The 22,130-nt window shown below is 39.2% G+C and overlaps 1 protein-coding gene across 2 annotated transcripts in view; it reads right to left on the reverse strand.

The window, feature by feature from the left end:
- Nucleotides 1-22,130, reverse strand: part of TRHDE (thyrotropin releasing hormone degrading enzyme) — a 338,154-nt gene that overhangs the window by 15,344 nt on the left and 300,680 nt on the right. For both annotated transcript variants that reach the window (XM_073327757.1, XM_073327756.1), the window contains 2 exons: nt 4,828-4,995; nt 4,104-4,244 (listed from right to left, as the gene is read on the reverse strand). In XM_073327757.1, coding sequence (XP_073183858.1) covers nt 4,104-4,244; nt 4,828-4,995 — 309 coding nt within the window. The remainder of the gene's footprint in view (nt 1-4,103; nt 4,245-4,827; nt 4,996-22,130) is intronic.

Here is a 22,130-nt window from a genome sequence, read left to right on the forward strand (position 1 = left end):
CTCAACCCCTGCTGGTTCTTATCCTCTTCCCCCTTGGGTTGGGTACCTGCAGTCCTTAGATGCTGGGGAAGGGAGTCTCTCTCCCCTACTTGGCAGTGTCCCCCTTACTTCAGTTCTCTGATTTTCCCAGTCTCACAGCACACCTCCAAGCTCCAGTCCTCTCTCCTTCCTCCTCTTCCTCTGTCTGCCTGAAGCAGGGGGGTTTATTAGGTTCCTAACAGGGCCTTAAATTGACTGCAGGTGCTCCAATTAACCTGTAGCCACCTTCCCTAGTCTACAGGGAACCACACCTTAATTAGCCTTGAGCTTATATATTTCCCCTCTAGCACTCTCCCACAGCTCCCTGGCCCTCCTGTATCACACCAGTCAATGAAAATATGATGTCTTGGATGCTGGGTGTCGAAAGCGAAATTTGCATCTTGCTATTGTTGCTGAATATATTGTACTTCACTGAACTGTGCGATTCCACATTCACTTACTTTGAAAGCGGTTATTAAAACACCACTCATTCCACTGCTTGTCTGAAAGTTCTAGTGTACACAATTTAAAAAAATCTACATCCGTTAGGCTAAAGATAAACCAAGTAAAAGGATTGCTCCTGGGTTTTTGCATTACACATGAAAGAATCTCTGTAAAATCTCTGCGATGTGAAGCTGCATTCTAAGAGTAGCCAAGCAGTATTTTATCATTCAACATAGCAACAATCATCTGATGAAAACTACAGTGAACTAGTCCTTCAAACACCACCTAATTCACCTACCTCCATCTGGACATAATTGTATTTAAAGAACCCACATCTGCCCTCACATACAGTATGTGCACACATATGGGTTTATCTGAGGGCAGAATTGGGCTCACACATTTGCTTTCTCCAAACAGATTTGGAGAACCAACTTCAACTTCAAATTCAAAAGTTCTAGCACAACCACAGGCTTCTTTTCTGTTTATATCAACCTTATACTAAAATTAATTACTCTTCACCTTGCAGATAGTGAAAGCCAGAGAGTCTTTCAAAAAAAATGAAAGCTCTATTTAAATAAATGTAAAAGCCTGAAAAAGAACTTGCTGTGTTGAGGGGTAAATTCCTTTGCTTATTACCTGGAACTTCTATGTAAGGAACAGTGTTGCAAACAACAAAATTCCTACTCCCTGTTCACTAATAACAAAATTATTCATGGTTATTTCAGCAAGCACATCTCTTTTTCCAAAGCTTCAGTCACACTTACATACACAGACATCCAGAGGCAAATGTTTCTTATGGGAAGACATATGGATTTCATGATCCTTTAAGCATGTTTAGGCTTTCAAACGAAGCACTCTATTGTTACCTTCGCAACTCAGCCTCATAATTGATTGTTTGGAAAACTGGATGCACCTCTTGATGGGGCCTTTTGACAAGGTTACTAGTCCACTTCACAGAAGCGACCTCATGAAAAGATTGCAGAGATTTTATTTTTCAAGCAGCCTGCACTGTTTCCACAGTGTAAACAAGTAGTAAAATTTATTTTTTCCTTGAAAACTAGGCCTTGTGAATTACTGCACTGTTTACTGTGGAAAAGAACCTGCTCTTTCAACACTGACCTTGACAAACTGTCACAGAAAACAGTAATGACATTACACAACCAGCAAACAAGAGTGTCTGCCTCGCAGAAGCAGTTCATCTAGGAATGGTGGGAGTCTTCTCCTGCTCCTTTATTTATAGATCCTGATTTTCTAATACCTTGCAACTTTTCTAGCTATTTCACCTGTGCAAAGCGGGTGTATAATACTATCAAGTTTGTGTAGTCGTATTTCCCGCCTACTTTGGACAGAAGCAAATGAAATCAGAAGACAGAGAAGAATCTGGCCCATAGCAAGGAATGTAGGGATTGCTATTTTCGGATGTTGGGTAAAATTTTCAAAATTGTCTAAGGATCCCGAGTCCCATTTTCTAAAGTGAATTGGGAATTTAGGGTCCTAACCCCCCTTAATTTGTAGTGAGACTTAGGATAGGTTTCTCAATACCGACATCACCTTTGAAAATAGGATTAAGCACTTTTGACAATTTTACTTATTGGTTGAGGGGTGTGACAAATATACTTTTAAATGTCATGAAAGAATAATATATTGGTGCTGTTGTTTCATCCAAATGACACACAGTATTGCATAGTCATAGAAAAGGAACTTTTAGCATCATTTAATTGTCCTCAGATACCTCATATTACTGTATCAAAATGTTAAGCATTTCATAATCAATTCAATGGAAAATACCATAGAGATTATCAAAATATTTAATAAAATGACATATCTAGTAATGACAAAATAAACATTGTGAAAAAGGATCTCTCGGGGCAGTATGTTGCCTTGATTAAATGTCTGCAATGAAATATTGCACAACCCATTGTGCAATTGAACTCACATTTTTAAAAGGTCCTAGTACCACACAAATTTAAGATCACTATCATACATTCCTCTGCAGTGTCAGATCTTGGGTCCTTCACTGCATATTTTTTATGATGCTTTAAATGTTTCATGGAAGGTTTTAATTGCCTGTTACAAAATTTATATGCATGACATGTTGGACTCATTTCAGTCTATCAGGATTATGCAATAAGAGCTCTATGTATTACTCTAGTGAATCTACCCCACACTAACCTGCCACCTGTCCATGTGCACCCTGCTGACATACATTAAACAGTTCACTGAAATGCTTTCATCTGGTCCTGTTTCAAAGAGGACTAGATCAAAATGCATTAATGAACAGTTAATTCATGTCAGCAGGGTTCACACAGTGTGCCAGGATAGTACAAGTAGATTCATGCCCCAATTTGCTGCAAACTAAATGTTTGTGTAGACAAGACCTAATTTGTATTTGGGGACCAGCACAATATTGAGTAGCCCCAAGACTGGCGTAATACAAAGCTGGCCCTGAGTCACGAACAGGGCCCTTTGCCATTTCCCCATCAAAAGGGAGATAATAAAGTTCCCGACCTCACAGGTGCATTGTGAGGCTAAGTTCCTTACTGCCTGTAAGGATACTATGGTGGTGGGTCCCATAGGAAACAAATGAGCTTGGGGGGTCTTTGTTTTAAAAAGTTTGCTCCTGTACTAAAACCTCCAAAACCAAATTTCTGCTCAAAGCCAAGTTTCCCAATTGAACTGAACTCCCATAAAATCTGCTTGCCCCCAAAATCCTAACCAAAGCATCATGGACAGCAAACATAAGGACAAATTCTACACTCTTTGAGAAAGATTCACTAACACGGCATTTCCAACAAATCCTCCTATCGATATGGTGGTGGTTTTGATGGGTTTGACTGTCCACAGGGCAGACATGAGGTGTGGGCTCTCTTAACCTGGTTATGTCCAGTAATATGCAGTGAAATCCTGCTGGTCTTGGCGACATCCAAAAAGAACCAAAAATATCTCCAATTAGTTCCCTACCTGCACCTAGATCAAAATCCCCCTCAGGTGAGTTTTAAGAGCCTGGATGGGGATTCTGAGTAATGTTGCAAAGAGTCCAAATTATATTACACAGGGAAACAGTTGCAGCAATGGGGCACAGCACACCCCAGAGAGTGGCTTTCCAAAGGTCTCCCCCTCCCTCTTGGCCAGGTATACCCTCCATCCAAAAGGCTGGCCCTTCAGTGAGTGAAGATTGTGTGTAAAGCTATCACAAAGTTGGAGGGAAGATGAAAGATGTCCAATTGTATTCAACACCCCTCCATTCCATAAAAATTGGGGCATTTCAAAAGGGTTCTCTCCACTGTCCTGCTCCCATGTTCTAAAGCAGATTTTTCAATCAGATCTAACTCAGGCAAAACTCCCACTGGGAGGTTTTCATTGTCTAAGTAAGAACAGGACTGTTGGATTTGACATATATACAGCACATATCATCAAAAAGACAATACAGTAATGGGCAAATATATAGATGATATACATAGACAGATACATCTATGAATAGCTTTAAGTCTATATAAAATGTATTTTATACATACATCTATGCATTAGAAAGATAGATAGAGAGATATAGAACAGGAGAGTAGATTAGACATAGAAATGGATAGTTAAAGTATCTAGAGACATATACAAAATAAGACACTCCAAATAACTATTATCTCTACCTGGCATTTAGTATTTTCCATTTTTCTCTGAAAAACTTCCAAGCAAGATCCCTGCCATGTGGATTTCGAGCTACGTGGATTATGACATCAATTGCATCTTGATCCAGGACAATTTCTGAATTGAGAGACAGGTTCAGAAGCCTTTAGGAATGAGTCAAGGGAAAAAAAACTGTTTAGTTTTTGCCAATAAGATCCATAAAGCTCATCATCTAAAAATGAAACAGCAAAGACCAGAGATTGCTAAAAGATTTATTTAAATTGCCAGGAGAGCTCTGAATTTTATTTTTGAGAGTCCAAAGACCACACGTACTTTTGAATAAAAAAAAAAACTTCAGTCTTGCAACTGGATTGTGAGTTCTCTAGAAGTAGGAAGATATTTAAGTATAATTGCAGGTGCGTGGAATATTTTCAACAAAAGCTGAGATCATGTGAAATGCTTTTGATGGCATGTATCTTTATGAACTCTACACTGAGACCATGTTGATCAAAAAGTTGGCTAAGTGAACCTGGCCCTATTTATGGTTTTGAAGTGAAATCATGAAAAATTCATTCATTTGCAAGGGTCTCAATACAAAACTATGTGACACACTAACTAGAAAGTGATTCTGTGCTCTAAAAATAGGCTCTCTCATTTACAGATAAATGCTGAGATGGGGAAGCAATATCATTACTGCAACAGTTACCAATGACAAAGAATCAGAAACACATAAATAGATATTTCCACCTGTTTAACAAGTTTCTATCATCACTGCAAGTTAAGGCTTCTAACAATATTTTCTTCTCAGATGCTGCTGTGGTAGAATGGAATTTCATCCAAATGAACTCCCATACATCTTCATCCATTAGTGAAACTCCTGTACAGTAAACGACATCTCTGACGTTTAGTGGGATTCTAAAAAAGCAACCCAGAGAGCATTGCATTATTAAGGAGATTCAAAGTAATGAAAAGGGATATAGGACATTACTACTTTAATTCCTATAAAACTCCAAAAAAGTATAACAATTACGAACTTTTGGTGAATTACACTTATCTTCAAAGTTTTCCCTTCAGTGATAACTTCCAAAATCATATACTGAATTGGTAAAATTTCTGGTAGCATAGCATATGCCTGGAACTCATAGACTCATAGACTTTAAGGTCAGAAGGGATCATCATGATCATCTAGTCTGACCTCCTGCACAACGCAGGCCACAGAATCTCACCCACCCACTCCTGCAATAAACCTCTCACCTATGTCTGAGCTACTGAAGTCCTCAAATCATGGTTTAAAGACTTCAAGGTGCAGAGAATCCTCCAGCAAGTGACCCGTGCCCCATGCTGCAGACAAAGGCGAAAAACCCCCAGGGCCTCTTCCAATCTGCCCTGGAGGAAAGTTCCTTCCCAACCCCAAATATGGCAATCAGCTGAACCCTGAGCATGTGGGCAAGGCTCACCAACCAGATACCCAGGAAAGAATTCTCTGTAGTAACTCAGATCCCACCCCATCTAACATCCCATCACAGGCCACTGGGCCAATTTACCACGAATAGTCAAAGATCAATTAATTGCCAAAATCATGTTATCCCATCATACCATCTCCTCCATAAACTTATCGAGCTTAACCTTGAAGCCAGATAGGTCTTTTGCCTCCACTGCCTCCCTTGGACGGCATTTCCAGAATTTCACTCCTTTCCTGAACCCATCCATCACAACTCCATAGGTGTGTAAAAGTACAGTCTTATAGCTTCCTAACTCGCAAATGTACCATATAACTACAAGGGCACATACATTAGCCTTCTAACTCAGCATACAGATTCGTAGATAACAAAGCCATAAGGGACCACTGTGATCATCAGACAGGTTTCCTGTGTATCACAGGCCATAGAACTTCCCTGAATTCATTCCTGTTTGAATTAAAGCAGATCTTTTAGACAAACATCCAAGATTTATTTAAAAATTGTAAGTGATGGAGAATCCATAACAGCTCTTGGTAAGTTGTTCCAATGGTTAGTTGCCTTCACTGTTAAAAAATTATGCCTTAGTGCTGGTCTGAATTTGTCTAGCTTCAACTTCCAGGCATCAGATCTGATACCTTTGTCTGCTAGACTGAAGAGACCATCATTAAGCATTTGTGCCTCATGTAAGTGTTTACAGACTGTGATCAAGTCACCCCTTAACCTTCTCTTTGTTAAGCTAAGTAGATTGAGCTCCTTCAGTCTATCACCATAAGGCATATTTTCCAATCCTTTATTCGTTCTCGTGGCTCTTCTCTGAACTCTGTCTAATTTACCAACATCCTTTTTGAATTGTACAAACCAGAACTGGACACAAGATTCCTGCAGCTGTCGCACCAGTGCCAAATACAGCAGTAAAATAACGTCTCTATACCTCAACTCAAGGTTCACTTGTTTATGCATCCAAGGACTGTATTAGCCCTTTTGGCCATAGCATTGCATTGCAAACTCATGTTCAACTGCTTGTCCACCACAACCTCCAAATCCTTTTCAGACTCACTGCTTCCTAGGATAGAGTCCCCCACCCTGTAAGTATGGCCAATGTTCTTTGTTCCAAGATATATACATTTACATTTAGTCATATTAAAATGCATATTGTTTGCTTGCGCCCAGCTTAACAAGTGATCCAGATCGCTCTGTGCAACTGACCTGTTCTCTTTATTATTTACCTGTCTCCCGATTTTTGTGTCATCTGCAAATTTATCACTGATGATTTTATGTTTTCTTCCAGGTCATTACTAAAAATGTTAAATAGTACAGGACCAGGAACTGATCCCTATGGGACCCCATTAGAAACATGCCCATTTAATGGTGATTGCCCATTTACAATTACATTTTGAGACCTATCAATTAGCCAACTTTTAATCCATTTAATGTATGCCCTGTCAATTTTATATTATTCTATTTTTTTAATCAAAATGTTCCAAGATGCCTTACAGAAGTCTAAGTATATTAACTCAACACTATTACCTGTATCACCCCAACTTATGATCTCATTAAAAATGTATCAAAATAGTTTGACAGCATCTTTTTTCCATAAACCTATATTGACTGGCATTAATTATATTACCCTCTTTTAATTCTTTATTAATCAAATCCCATATCAACAGCTCCATCATCTTGCCTTGGATGGAAGTCAGATTGACGGGCCTATAATTAACCAGGTCATCCCATTTACCCTTTTTAAATGTCAGCTCTTTTAAAACTCTTGGACACAAGTTATCCAGACCTGCTGATTTTAAAATGTCAAACTTTAGTAACTGCTGTTTTAGAATCGTAGAATCGTAGAATCATAGAATATCAGGGTTGGAAGGGACCTCAGGAGGTCATCTAGTCCAACCCCCTGCTCAAAGCAGGACCAATCCCCAACTAAATCATCCCAGCCAGGGCTTTGTCAAGCCTAACCTTAAAAATATCTAAGGAAGAAGATTCCACCACCTCCCTAGGTAACGCATTCCAGTGTTTCACCACCCTCCTAGTGAAAAAGTTTTTCCTAATATCCGACTTAAACCTCCCCCACTGCAACTTGAGACCATTACTCCTCGTTCTGTCATCTGCTACCACTGAGAACAGTCTAGAGCCGTCCTCTTTGGAACCCCCTTTCAGGTAGTTGAAAGCAGCTATCAAATCCCCTCTCATTCTTCTCTTCCACAGACTAAACAATCCCAGTTCCCTCAGCCTCTCCTCATAAGTCATGTGTTCCAGTCCCCTAATAATTTTTGTTGCCCTCCGCTGGACGCTTTCCAATTTTTTCACATCCTTGTAGTGTGGGGCCCAAAACTGGACACAGTACTCCAGATGAGGCCTCACCAATGTCAAATAGAGGGGAAAGATCTCGATCTGCTGGCAATGCCCCTACATATACACCCCCCAAAATGCCATTGGCCTTCTTGGCAACAAGGACACACTATTGACTCATATCCAGCTTCTCGTCCACTGTAACCCCTAGGTCCTTTTCTGAAGAACTGCTGCCTAGCCATTCGGTCCCTACTCTGTAGCGGTGCATGGGATTCTTCTGTCCTAAGTGCAGGACTCTGCACTTGTCCTTGTTGAACCTCATCAGATTTCTTTTGGCCCAATCCTCTAATTTGTCTAGGTCTCTCTGTATCCTATCCCTACCCTCCAGCGTATCTACCTCTCCTCCCAGTTTAGTGTCATCTGCAAACTTGCTGAGGGTGCAATCCACACCATCCTCCAGATCATTTATAAAGATATTGAACAAAACCACCCCGAGGACTGACCCTTCCTGGCCTGGCCTGTAGTTCCCAGGATCCTCCTTCTTCCCTTTTTTAAAGATGGGCACTACAATAGCCTTTTTCCAGTCGTCCAGGACTTCCCCCGATCGCCACGAGTTTTCAAAGATAATGGCCAATGGCTCTGCAATCACATCCACCAACTCCTTTAGCACTCTCGGATGCAACGCATCCGGCCCCATGGACTTGAGCTCGTCCAGCTTTTCTAAATAGTCCCGAACCACTTCTTTCTCCACAGAGGGCTGGTCACCTCCTCCCCATGCTGTGCTGCCCAGTACAGTAGGCTGGGAGCTGACCTTGTTCGTGAAGATAGAGGCAAAAAAAGCATTGAGTACATTAGCTTTTTCCACATCCTCTCTCACTAGGTTGCCTCCCTCATTCATTAAGGGGCCCACGCTTTCCTTGTCTTTCTTCTTGTTGCTAACATACCTGAAGAAACCCTTCTTGTTACTCTTAACATCTCTTGCTAGCTGCAACTCCAGGTGTGATTTGGCCTTCCTGATTTCACTCCTGCATGCCCGAGCAATATTTTTATACTCTTCCCTGGTCATTTGTCCAATCTTCCACTTCTTGCAAGCTTCTTTTTTGTGTTTAAGATCAGCAAGGATTTCACTGTTAAGCCAAGCTGGTCACCTGCCATATTTACTATTCTTTCTACACATCGGGATGGTTTGTCCCTGTAACCTCAATAAGGATTCTTTAAAATACATCCTCCTGAGTTTGGAACAGAAAGAGGGGGTTGCCATATGATATAACAGCATCATCTTTTTTCCCCAAATGCAGTAGGGATTTTTTTTTAACACTTCTGCCTTTTTTGCATTATTGATAATTCTACCTTTTCAATATAGTAATGGACTGATATCATTGTCAGGATTCTTTTTGTTTCTAATATACTTAAAAATTCCTTCTTATTGTCCTTAACTCTGCCAGCCATAGAGTTCTCCTTGTTCCCTTTGCTTCCCTTATCAATTTCTATAATTCCTAGTTATGAATATAAATCAGAAGCTATCAATGTCCCCTTTTTTCCATTTATTATTATTTTTTATTTCTTATAGCTGTCTTCACTTCCTCTCTAAACTGGGCTGGCTTTTTAATCTAATATAGCCTTCTGCCTTGATTTTGACTTTTTGGGGAGCTAGTAAAGTGTTCTTACACAATTCCCAATAATCATTCACATTTTTCTGATTAAATTCTTCCTACCAGCTGATTTGGCTCATAATTGTTTTCATGTTTGTGAAACTGGTCCTTTTAAAGCACCAAGCAGGGCTTAAATTCAGCCGGAGCCCACCGGAGCAGAGGTCCAGTAAATATTTTCAAACCCACAGAAGCCCTGGCATCTCCTGCAAGGCAGGAGCCCTGGAACCTGCCACAGGGCTAAAACGCAAGAGCCCTTGTGCCAGCTGCGGGGTTAAAGCCCTGAGCCCCAGCACCTACCATTGGATTGAAGCCTCGAGCCCTGGCGCCTGCCATGGGGCCAAAGCCACAAGCCTTGGCGTCTCTTCCCCATGGATCTGAAGCCTTGAGCCCTGGTGCTTCTTCCCAAACACCTGGGCTGAAGTTCTGAGCCCTGGCACTGCCCACCCCCCATGGAGCTAAAGCCCTGAGACACCGGCCCCGCAGCTGAAGCCTGGAGTCCCGAGTCTGTGGGGCTCTGGGAAATAATCTCTGAGAATTTAAGCCCTGGAACCAAGTATATATTTCACTGATTTGGACTTTATTGTGTGTGCACATTATAAATGTGATCAAAGTCATGATCATTTGTACCCAAGTTACCATTATTTTTTTAGTTCAGTTCCTCTTTATCCATCAAGACAAGGTCTAATGTAGAATTTCCCCATGTTGGATGCAATATGTTTTGAGTTAGGAAATTGTCATCTATAATTAGAAATTCTAAGGACGTTTTAGTACTTGCAGCATGAGACCTCCAGCATATGTTACTCCAATTGAAGTCCCCTATGATCACACAACTTTTTTTCCTACACATTATATATAGCTGCATTAAGGAGCCAGTCATCATGTTCCCTGGTGTGATTTGGTGGTCTGTCGCAGATGCCATCTAATAACCAGCTTGTGCTTTATCTATTAAGACACTGATACATAAACATTCAAGATTATTTTCTTCTGTTATGGTACTATGGTGTCATGTCATCTGAGTGAATAGTGCCTTATAGTGATATTGCTGGGAGAAAAGGAAATACATGGAGACTCACCGAACTGATCAGCATGCCAATGAGTAAATCAGCCATGCAGTAAAGTCACAGTCGGTTGATGGACAGCTCAGATAATTTAATCTCAGACCATCATTTACTGAAGCAGTCTCTCAGGGCTAAATTCACAACCTGGCACAGCAGGTACATTGGTACCAACAACATACACTAGCAACCAAGTTCCGAGTTTGGCTCTCAGACTCTACTATCCTCTTTCTCATTTCTGATGCATGTTTCTCAGGTGTAACATTTTTCACTGAAAAATATTTTTACTGATAAAAATAGAAACTTCTCAGAAAAATACTTGTCTACTTTGCTGAATATTTCTAATGCTTCCAATTACTATTGCTGGGCTAAAATGTCTGGGGTGCAGCACACTGCAAAAACCATTTATAATTATAAATTTGAAAAGAGATTGTCATTATGGATACACTCAAACGAATATCTGAGTTGCAGGATCATGATACTGAAAGACCGAGTGAAATTTTCTTTGTAAATTTTATTATAGCGTACGCTACCGCAAAAGTTACAGGGAAGGTCACATTGAGACACGCTTATTAAAAGCCCATTTTTTTCCACCTACTCAGAACCTTCAGAAAATTTTTTTTGTGGGCTGAAGCTTTCTATTCTTAGCCTCAACTCAATGGTGAGTATTATTGTAATATTTCAACAAAATCCCTTTGGTCATGTTTTAATCACTGGAAAGTGAAAATATTATGCCTTTTCAACATTTTAAGGCTTCTATTGCTCATCGGTACATCGAGAGAAGTAGAAAAAAAGCCTCCAAACCATATATTGGCCACTGAGACATAGCAAAGGCACTTAACCTCTAAAGGGTTAAGAGAGGTCCCAGCAGAATTATGTCAGCCTATAATAGTTCCCGTTACAGAACCATGTTGTCTTACCCACATTAACAACAAACCACTGTGTGAGAACCCAGCCATCCCTAACCACAACAGACAATCTCACATTCGCATGGTTATACTTACAGCACAGGCAAGTCCTATATGTTTAACTGAAACAGACACAGCACAAACCTCCCCCCCGTCCGTCCCCCCAAAAAAAATCAAATTTGGAGTCTCTTTCTGGTGTTGCTACCTTCCTTCACCCATTACTTTTTAAACATTCTGTAATTCTCCTAACATTGGTGGAGTTCAGCCTGTGCCCAGCCTACACAAGTGATTCCTTGGTTGCTAATACCGGTGGAGATGCATCAGTGCTAGACTAGGAGTAGGAAAACTGCCTAGAATTCTCAGTGTAGACAAGGTCTATGTTATCAGAAGCTGTCTCCAGACAAACTTTCTAACTGTAAAGATAGTTAAATACTGGATGAGGCTTTCGAAGGTGGTTATGGAATCTCTGTCATTGCACGTTTCTAACAACAGATTGGGCAAACACCTGCCAGGGATGGTCTAGGTATACTTGCCTCTGCCTCAATATGGGGGGGGGGCTGGACTAGATCAGTGGTTCTCAAACTAGGGCATTAATTGAGGTTTTTTTATTTAATTTCCGTCTGTGGGTGCTTATTGAAAAAGAAAGGAATAAAAGAGAGATATAAACTGCCTGCCCCTGTTAGTGTTTGAAAAGTCCCAATTTGGTTTTAAGAGTGAGTTAAAAGTACGGCTCCCATTCAAATTCAATAGAACTTGTGCTTCTATCTCAGTTAAGTGCTTCTGAAAATCTCACCCTAAATTCACACCTCCCTGAGATGAACAAGGCTTGGAGAATAAAGTTTAAAACTCACTGAAGTGAACGGCTGGTAGAAGTGATAAGTTCACACCTTTGCCACTACTATCAGAATCATAGAAATGTAGAGCTGGAGGAGACCTTGAGAGGTCATCTAGTCCAATGGTTCTCAAACTAGGGCTGCCACTTGTTCAGGGAAAGCCCCTGGCGGGCCGGGCTGGTTTGTTTACCTGCTGTGTCCACAGGTTCGGCTGATCGCGGCTCCCACTGGCCGCCGTTCACCACTCCAGGCCAATGGGGGCTGCAGGAAGGGCGGCCAGCAGATCCCTTGGCCCGCAATGCTTCCCGCAGCCCCCATTGGCCTGGATCAGCAAACCGTGGCCAGTGAGAGTCGCGACAGGCCGAACCTGCGGATGAGCCAGGTAAACAAACCTGAATAAGCAACACAGATGGAAATTAAATAAAAAAACCTCTATTAATGCTACATTAAGTTTACATATGTAAACACAGGATATCAGGGAATACTAAAATGTGCTGATTTACATGAGCGGAGGATTTGTCTCAATGTTTTCTAAATCAAATTAACTTAACTATATTGCAACTATATCGATACTTCTGATTATTAGATGCAATAGCACACATACATACATAGGCATATAGACACATTGTATGCAATGCGGACAGTTTATTCTGAGAGCATACATTTTTTATTCCCTGATTATATTTGTGTGTGGGTTTAAATGCTGTCTAACTTCAACGTTGCGTTATTTTTTATCAATTTTGGATTTAATACATTGACAACAATGAGAAGAATGTATGTTTAATGAAAATGGGATGAGGACATTATCATGACATTTGGAGCGGACAACTGATTCCTCAGTGAATGTAACAAAATTAACCAACCATAGTCAGGTTTTACTGTATTGGCAGAAGTACTTTATGTCTTGACTCAGATACTGCATCATGTTTAAAAGAGTGAGTAGCTCTTATTGGACTGTCCCAACAGAACTGTTTTCTTTGGCTTACTACAAGATACACAACTTGTGAACAAAAGCACCAAGGAACTAAGAGGTATCTGCAAAGAAGTAATTCTTCGCAGGTTGATTGTCCCATTAATCAGAGTGGCACACATTGCACATTGAAGGAATTATCACTCAGTGTTTGGATACAATCGGTAGCAGTGCTGAAGTGAACACCGGGGCAGCTAGGGGGACGTCTGACCTCAGAATGATAGTGAGGACAGAGTTCCTTGCTTCTGAGGCTTCCATCTTTCACAAGTTACAGCACAGCTCATCAAATTCAACTGACTTTCCTGGCTGCCTCATCTTTTTTGTTTTATGTGACAAGAGTAGTAATCTGAGCATTAACTGGAAGATCATTTGTATCCTGTGTGGAGGAAAAGGAATTTGGACACAGATGGCATTAATCACATATCAATAGCCTCAACACCACTATGTATTTTGTAAATGAAACTCTTTTGACACCAAATCTGTAAAGGCACATTTGCAGCACCACAGCAAATCTATTCAATATCATACAGCCAAGAGCTCTAGGGAAGTTTTTAGATCTCCTTGTATAAGCTAAGTCATTAGGACAAAATGAAATTAACCCCCCCACACACACACACACACTGTTTTTTAAAGCCTGAGCTTCAATAACTACAAAACCTATGGCTATGAAAAGCTACAAATTACTCCTATGAGAGGTCTGTAATCAGGATTACAGACATGGGGTTCCTTTCTATGGAAATGAAAATTGTTTATGAAAATGTGAATATCCCCAAAGTCATTTCTCTTTAACTATTGCCTCAACAGTAAACTTTCTAATTGAATTTTCTCCATTTCTGGGGATTCTTGCTCCCCCTTCCCTCCAGTTATTATGGGCCTGTATTTCATCATTATCAAAACATGTGAAAATCTCTCAGGTCTAGATTTTGTAGTTGCACAGCTCCATGGAAAATGTGCTTTTAAAATTGCAGTTCCATAGCACCAGTTCAGTATGCAGAATGTTGGCCTACTGGATTAATTGAACTGAACAGGTAAAATTAACTATTGTTTCAGTATTATTGAGCTAGTAACACTGAAGAACATATTATTTTGTTGTATTAAATCTCTTCTGGGCTATGTAGACTGCTGGCATTTTTAAAGTGATATAATGAATACTTCAGAGAAATGATAAAAATTAATTTTTGAAAGCATAATTCTGAATGCTGATATGATGAATTTAAACTTATTTGTCTTGCTAAATAGATATGATGGTGAGGCTAAGATATGAGGCCAGCAAAGCTCATATTTAAACATTTGGAAAATATGTTAAAAATTAAACAATTGGAAAAAAAATTATTAAAATCCTGCTGTACCTTTACAGGAATTTTTTTTTTTACAATCCTGAATAGTAAAGCTTTACAATGAATTAAGAATAATCTTCTAAGTTAAAATGAATTGGTATGTACTTGCTCCTATTTAAACAATGTTCTAACAATTGGAAATACTCATAAAATCAGACCATAATTATTGATCTTCTAGGCAAATTGTGTTCTAATTTCTTAAAATGCAACTGCATGCAGTTTAGTCAGTTCTTTTATTAAGTGACAAGTTTCATTACCATTTAGGCTAATATTTGACAAAGGAAATTAATCAGAAGCTCCATTCTTTATTTTTTTTTTTACAGTTTACCTTTAACAGAAGCTTATTTTCCTTGATGACTATATTTAAAGCATTGTTTATTAGCTTACAAACCTCAGATAATATTAAAAGAATGGCACTCATGGAATACTGTACTAGCACTGCATCTCCTAAAACATCAAACTAATGATGCCACATGGGTAACAGTACATTGTTATGTGTCTCTTCTAAGAAGATAATCACAGTTTTTGCCCCTCTTCATTACTTATTTTTATTACAGTAGCCTAACTCAAACCATTGAGCCATTGTGCTAGGTATTATACATACACACGGGAGGAGAAGGTGCCTTCTTCCGAAGTGTTTACAAATGGAATGGATAGAACAGACAAAAGGTGAAATCTTGGACACACTGAGGTCAGTGGGAAAACTCCTATTGATTTTCGTAGGGCCAGGATTTCAGTGAAAGGGTGGTAGAAGGAAGTCTTATTATCCCCATTTGACATATGGGAAACTGAGGCACAGAGAGATTAAAGGGACCTGCATAAGGACACACTGGATGGCTAGGGCAGAACCAAGAACTGAACCCAGATCACATGAGGTTCAGTCCAACGCCTTAACCACAAGATCATCTATCCTCTCTCCAATGACTATTTCTAGCTACACCCAGTGCCAGTTATGCAATATCATTTTTTAATGTCTGAACGGCAAGCTGTACATTAACTTGGGCAGCCCATCTCTGCTATAGATTTTTGTTGTTTTGTCCTTTGTTGGCATTTTTTCTACCCCAAAAATGGCCCTTCCTTTCAAATTGCTTTTCTTTATTGTGGTTGGCATTTTGGTTGTTCATCAAACAAACAAACAAACAAACAAACAAACTGAAGAAATCTGTCAAAGTTCTAAAGTCTTCCAATTAATTTGTTTGGGATGTTGTTTACTTAAAATCAGTAGAAGGAGCAGGAGATCTTTCTGTGATCATCTAGAAAACTGAGGAAGCAAAGCTGTTACTTGGAGGAAGTACCCAATAAACAACACATTTTCTATTTACTTGTAACTAGATGCAATCCTTTCTTCTATTAGACATACTCCCTAGATCCTCTTTCACAACACCATATCCACTATTTCCTTGATTAACTCATGCACTCAGCAGTCTTTTCTTCCTCCTTAAACAGTTTTATTGACTTGACTGTAAGATTCCACTCAAATGTTGTAACAACCTATCAATTAGTTAAATTACTTCAGCAACATTGGCTGCCACCATCTGGCTGTACTCTAATAACATTGCAAAATATAATGTATCTCCACATCTGTATCCACACAGATACAGATCTTCAACAATGAATTTTCAAAGTCATTAAAATGTACAGAAGTTGATAACACAGAAGAAAGGATCTGGGGTTGTTTGTTTGTGTTGTGTTTTACCTTCTTTATACATGTATGTATCAAAAAATAGTCTTTTCTCTGTATTCTCACAGCTTCTATAAGTCTAATGACTTCTGAAAATTAAGTGATGAACATCAAAACTTTGTACAGAAGTAACGTGTCTTCTACATATCTCACACAAATCATTAACCTTTTAGGCCACACATCCACAAACACTCATGCTCCCAATTAAAGTTAAGCACAGGTATAAGTGTTTGCAAGATCAGGGCCTTAGTGTACAGATGTGAAATGAAGTGACAAAACGATGCATCTCAAAGCAGCAGACAGAGGAAGAAAGAGAAGAAAAAGAAGGAAAACTGTTACTTTTGGAATATGTATTTGATTTTTTGTCATTTGGCCCAGACTTCATTAGAATGTATATCAACTAATGACTAAGAAATCTGTGTTATCTACCACCGACCTGAGCCTACAAACATGTTGCAATTGTTGTTGCAGGACAATGTTTCTTGGTGGTGGTATTTCCAGAGTACTTAAAGGTTGATAAAGTAAAGAGGTGAAACAAATTAGGCAGCCAGATTAGTGTGAATCAATTGTCTCTTGAAGAGTAAATACAAATTGTTCTTACTGAATATGAGAATCTAGTATTCTCAAATTAGGGCTCTTGGGTACTATTGTCTTTGTGCAAATTATCTGACTGATGACATTCTTACTTCATCACTTGCACCTTTCTTATGACTGATATAGAGAAAATTAATATCTCTAACATTGCACTCAGATATATGTGAAACCCTGTGAAATAACAAATGTAGAAACTACTGGACAAGCTCCAAGCTGAATGGATACATTTAAAAAATCTCTTACAAGATAATTAGATCTCAGGATACTATATTCTGTGGTATAAAGGGGAAACAAGATGTGCAAAAACGGGTGCTAATGACCTGAAACTCATGAGAGGGAGGGGAATGGCTGTTTCATGGCATACCTTCTCCCAGGGCATCTATGGAAACACCTCTGTACTGATGACAAGACAAAGCCAGAGATCTTTGGGTTTTCAGTCAGATCAACATTAACTTCCTTCTGTTCCCTGCAAAGGTGGTTTATTGTGTAGACACAGAAGGAACGTAAATGTCAAGATGAGTTTTGTAAGAAAAATGACCTGGGGGTAGAGAGGAATGTGAAGGCCAGGGTACAGAATGCAAGGACAATCCATGTTTTGCAAGGTTTCTCGAACATTCTCTTTCTACTTACTCAAGGTGGCAATCCTTCTCCTGTCAGGGAAGCCTATAGGGCCAACACAACGATATGAACTTGTGGAGACTGCAAAGTATTTTTTCTCTTCTACAGATTTTGTTTTCATGGGAGGGAAGCCTGGAGTAAGGTATTTAAGTATGTTGGCTCACAGGCATTCCTGAACCCTTCAATATTATATTTATGCAATTTATATTTATTATATTTATATAGTTTGTTTTCATAAAATGTCCTTTATGGCTATGAAATCTATCAGGAATCCTGTGGTTAAAAACCAGAACAGATGTGCATCCAGGATCTACTTGGCCTTCCCCATGAAGTTGGAACAGTGCCCTCTGAAAAGTTCAGTGACCACTGTGTTATGGAAAAGATGCTGGACAATATTCTATTTTGACAAGGCCAGTTCATCATATCATTGTAAATATTATCTATTCTGGTGGAAGTTGTTTCAGTAATTAATTAACCATATGCCTCCCTACACTGGATCATACCTTCTGACCCATGAGAACTACAAAAAGTATACTCAGAATAGAACAAAGAAAACAAAGTGTTAAAATGTTGAATATTGTATATCAACTGGGCTAACCTATAAGACGACACCCTTGTCAATAAGCAGTTGATTAAAGGTTACAAGATCAGAATAATGTCGCTAACCTTAGAGGTAAATTTTAGTCAAAAGAGAGTCTGTTTCACAGATGCAAGCCAAGAGATGCCAAATCTATAAGTGGTTTCAAGCTTTCTTCTTTAACTATCAGAATGCAGCCCTAAACTTACCCAGTTTGAGTCCTGTGAAAACAGGATAACAAAAAATATTGGACACCACCAGCTGCTGCCACTGGACATAGCTTCAGACCAATACCCTAAGTAGTTGAGAATGATCAAAGTAATCAGTACAGAAAAACAATAGTATAAATAGTAAAAGACACATTAAATCTAAAATGGTAGGAATGTGAAGCAGCCTACAATCTACTTGTATTACAGATGTGATTCAATATGTGATAGTAATTGTAGGTAGTCTGTTAATCATGATAGTTCTCAAATCACAGGTACTCTATATATCTCTGATCTCTATTCTGCATGGTGATAGCCAGGAGATTGAAAACCCAATGCATATTACTCCAATTGACACTGGATCAAATAAAACAAATGCATGTATTAACAGTTTTCTGTGGAAAAAAAGTCAGGCAATTAGTCCTACAACTATTTGAACCTAGATGAAGAGGAATGGGCTACATTTCAAAAGAAGGAAAAATCTGAAAATCCATTGGTGACTGGCTCTGAATACCCAATGCCCTTTCCAGTGGGCTTCACTAAGTCATGCCTTAGGGTGTCATGGCAGATGCTGACAAGCCATCATTTACTATGGCATCACACTTCAGGAGTTTATAAACTATTGTCCTCTGCACATTTCTTCCTGAGCTTTAGAGGTCAGAACGTATTCAAAGCAGAAACGCTGCAAATGCTAATGCTCTTAAAATTGTGTTTTGCCTTCAAAACGAATGCATTATGGAGGTTAAAGAGGTTAACAAGGCTGATTCTCAAGCTCAGGCAGACTTTGTATGGTAATTTTGCTAATTTTTTAGGCTGAACCACAATGCTATCATAACTACAGAGTGTGAGTAATGTATTTCTTCACACATGAAAGAGCTTCACAGGGATCATCCCAGTTAAATGAAGGTAGCAGCAAACATCTTAATTCTCAGCAAGCAGTAGCTTCTGATGCATAGCATTTGTCTGTATCTTGAATTCTATGACCCCCATTCCTAAATCGACAACACTAATTTCAATGATTGTATAAAGAATGTTCCTTATTCCTCATAGAGGCTTCACTCTTGTCCACTTATGGAAGTATGTATTCATCTTACTGCAGCAAGATCATGTTTGCCACACTAGGCACCATTAGCAGCAATTGTGGGGCCTGAAGTAAACTGAAGTGGGGCCAATCAGTTATATAAAAATATCAGTTCTGTATTAATTTAATAATTAAAAGGAAAGTGAATCTTACATTAAAATTTGTTCTTGGATTTTCAACAAAAACTACATATAACATTTCTTTTCTTAGATCTTGCTAGGATTAAAATCCTGTACAGTCCTGGCACAGAATCAACAAACAGCTCCGTTGACACTGCTTGGAGTCAGTTACTCAAGGCTGGCTATTTGGTTCGATGCCTTTGTGGCCAAATGTGTCCTTTGAGTCATGCTCTGCCATTCTTTCCTGGCAGAGTGGCTGAGAGCTGTACTGTCATTAAGCATTTTGCACTCTAAATTATCATAATTTTTTAGCCACAGAAATGGCTGCAATCTCTTTCTCGCATCATTTATTTTAGGACACAAATATCAGGAGATGAGATCAGCTATTAGCGCACCAATGCAGTAGTGTATCAGTGTCACAGAATGGAATTTCCCATAGAATAGATGAAATTCTCAGACTTGTGGAGAATGTCTTTCTAAACCTCATGAATGCTCATCTCATGTAGATTAGTGTATGTTTTTTGTAAAGAAGGTGTGAAAGTAATAGTGTTGTGCCTGGAAGTCTAATGGTGTTATTCAATATTGCTGGTATTAACAGAGAAGACTAAAACACTAGTAGATATAATTATTTTCTTTAATTTTGCATTTAGTTTTAACCCCAAAACATATTTAACTTTTCAAGTTAGAAGCTACACATGTAAGTACTACTGGCCAATTCACTATTGAGCTTAAGAACATAAGAATGGCCATACTGGGTCAGACCAAAGTTCCATCTAGCCCAGTATCCTGTCTTCCAACAGCAGCCAATGCCAGGTGCCCCAGAGGGAATGAACAGAACAGTTAATCATCAAGTGATCCATCCCTTGTCGCCCATTCCCAGCTTCTGTCAAACAGAGGCTAGCGACACTATCCCTGCCCATCCTGGCTAATAGAATTGATGGACCTATCCTCCATGAACTTATCTCGCTCTTTTTTGAACCCTGTTATAGTTTTGGCCTTCACAACATCCTCTGACAAGGAGTTCCACAGATTGACTGTGAAAACAGTCAGCATGAAAAAATACTTCCTTTTGTTTGTTTTAAACCTGCTGCCGATTAATTTCATTTGGTGACCCCTAGTTCTTCTGTTATGAACCTAGTTCTTGTGTTATTTTGATCAGCAGTGGTAACTTATTTACATGGTAAAGAACAAAGCATATGTGATTATTTTAATTATTTCAATCTCCTGGAGTGAAGAGTACATGGTAACTAATTTTGGACCTACCATATTAAACAGTATCACTAGGAAATCTGCAGAAATATGCAAACAGTATCGAGGTACATGTTACTGTATTTGATTATTGCCATCCCCTAACTCACAATTAAACTACGCAAGTAAAATACATAAACATTTGGGATGAAGAGAACCTCTAAAGAGCCATCGAATCAAGCATCACAGCAAGATTTATTTTATCATTCCTAAACCATTCCTAATTAGATGTGTGTTCACTCTAACTTTGACTATGTCCAGTGATGGAGATTCCATAGCCTTCTTAGCAACTTGTTCCATTGCCTGTAAATTTACACAGTCATAAAAGTTTAACTTAATATTAGCTTATATTTGTATTGAATCTCATTTGACTGATATCAATCTACCTCCCTGGTATTCTTTTGTACTCTTATGTTCCAAAGAATTTTCAATACTTTCCAATTTGCATTGTTTGTAAATCAGCTCTTTGGATTAGCCACTCCAGCTTCCAGAATAGATCATTCAGGGCAAAACATTGCAACATTGCCTTTATTTTACTATAGTATTCAGCAAACTCTGGGTCAGACTGTACTCATATGTGGAAATACCACAAAGGAGACAGAAAGCACTGTAAGCTTCCCTCAAAGTTTCTTTTGAGATCTCTTATTGGAGGTAGCATTGCCCAACCTCTAGGGGACAAACTGGGAGGCCAACTCACAAATGCTGCTGATATTGGAGATTTGTTGAGGGAAGTGGGGCACCTATGCAGAGATCCTCTGCCTCCTTTGGTCAGCTCTTGGCCCTCTGTAGCTCTGCCCTGGTTCTTTGGCAATGTGACCCCACTGCAACTGTATTGCCTGGAATTTCCCAGCAAGTGCTTGACCACTTTGTTCGGCTTTGCGGAAATGATTCTCTAAGAACAGTAAATATAGCCTCTGGCTGTATTAACTTCATTCGTTGTTAACACTGGGTGGAGGGAGAGATGATGCATATCTCTACCTCCAGTGGCCTTTTCTTAGCACTGTGGAGAACTGTCAAAATGGTCTGGAGAAAGGAAGGGAATGCTGCCATCAAGACAGCAGTCTCTCCTTCTATAGGAGAAGATGCATGCAGAGAGAATGGTACAGAGATACTATGGTTGCAACTGAGAGTACAAAACAAAAGATAACTTTTAAGGACATGATGTTATAAGAATATTGCATCAAACTGAGTGAAGTACAGTTATGATCACAAATAAAAAAATTGCACCTAATTAAATATCTGTTCCTTGTATGTATTCCAAGTTGTACTTTATTGCCCATTATACTCATATTAGCCAACACAGCTAAGGGAGTGTGTTCTGGCTTCTGTTCTGGCTCACACACCATGTTAACTAAATTCTTATTACAGAATCGTTATTATTATTGGTAATAACAGAATCCCAGTGATATGGCAGAA

This window comes from Lepidochelys kempii, chromosome 1 (assembly GCF_965140265.1).
Source record: "Lepidochelys kempii isolate rLepKem1 chromosome 1, rLepKem1.hap2, whole genome shotgun sequence".
NCBI classification, from domain to species: Eukaryota; Metazoa; Chordata; order Testudines; family Cheloniidae; genus Lepidochelys; species Lepidochelys kempii.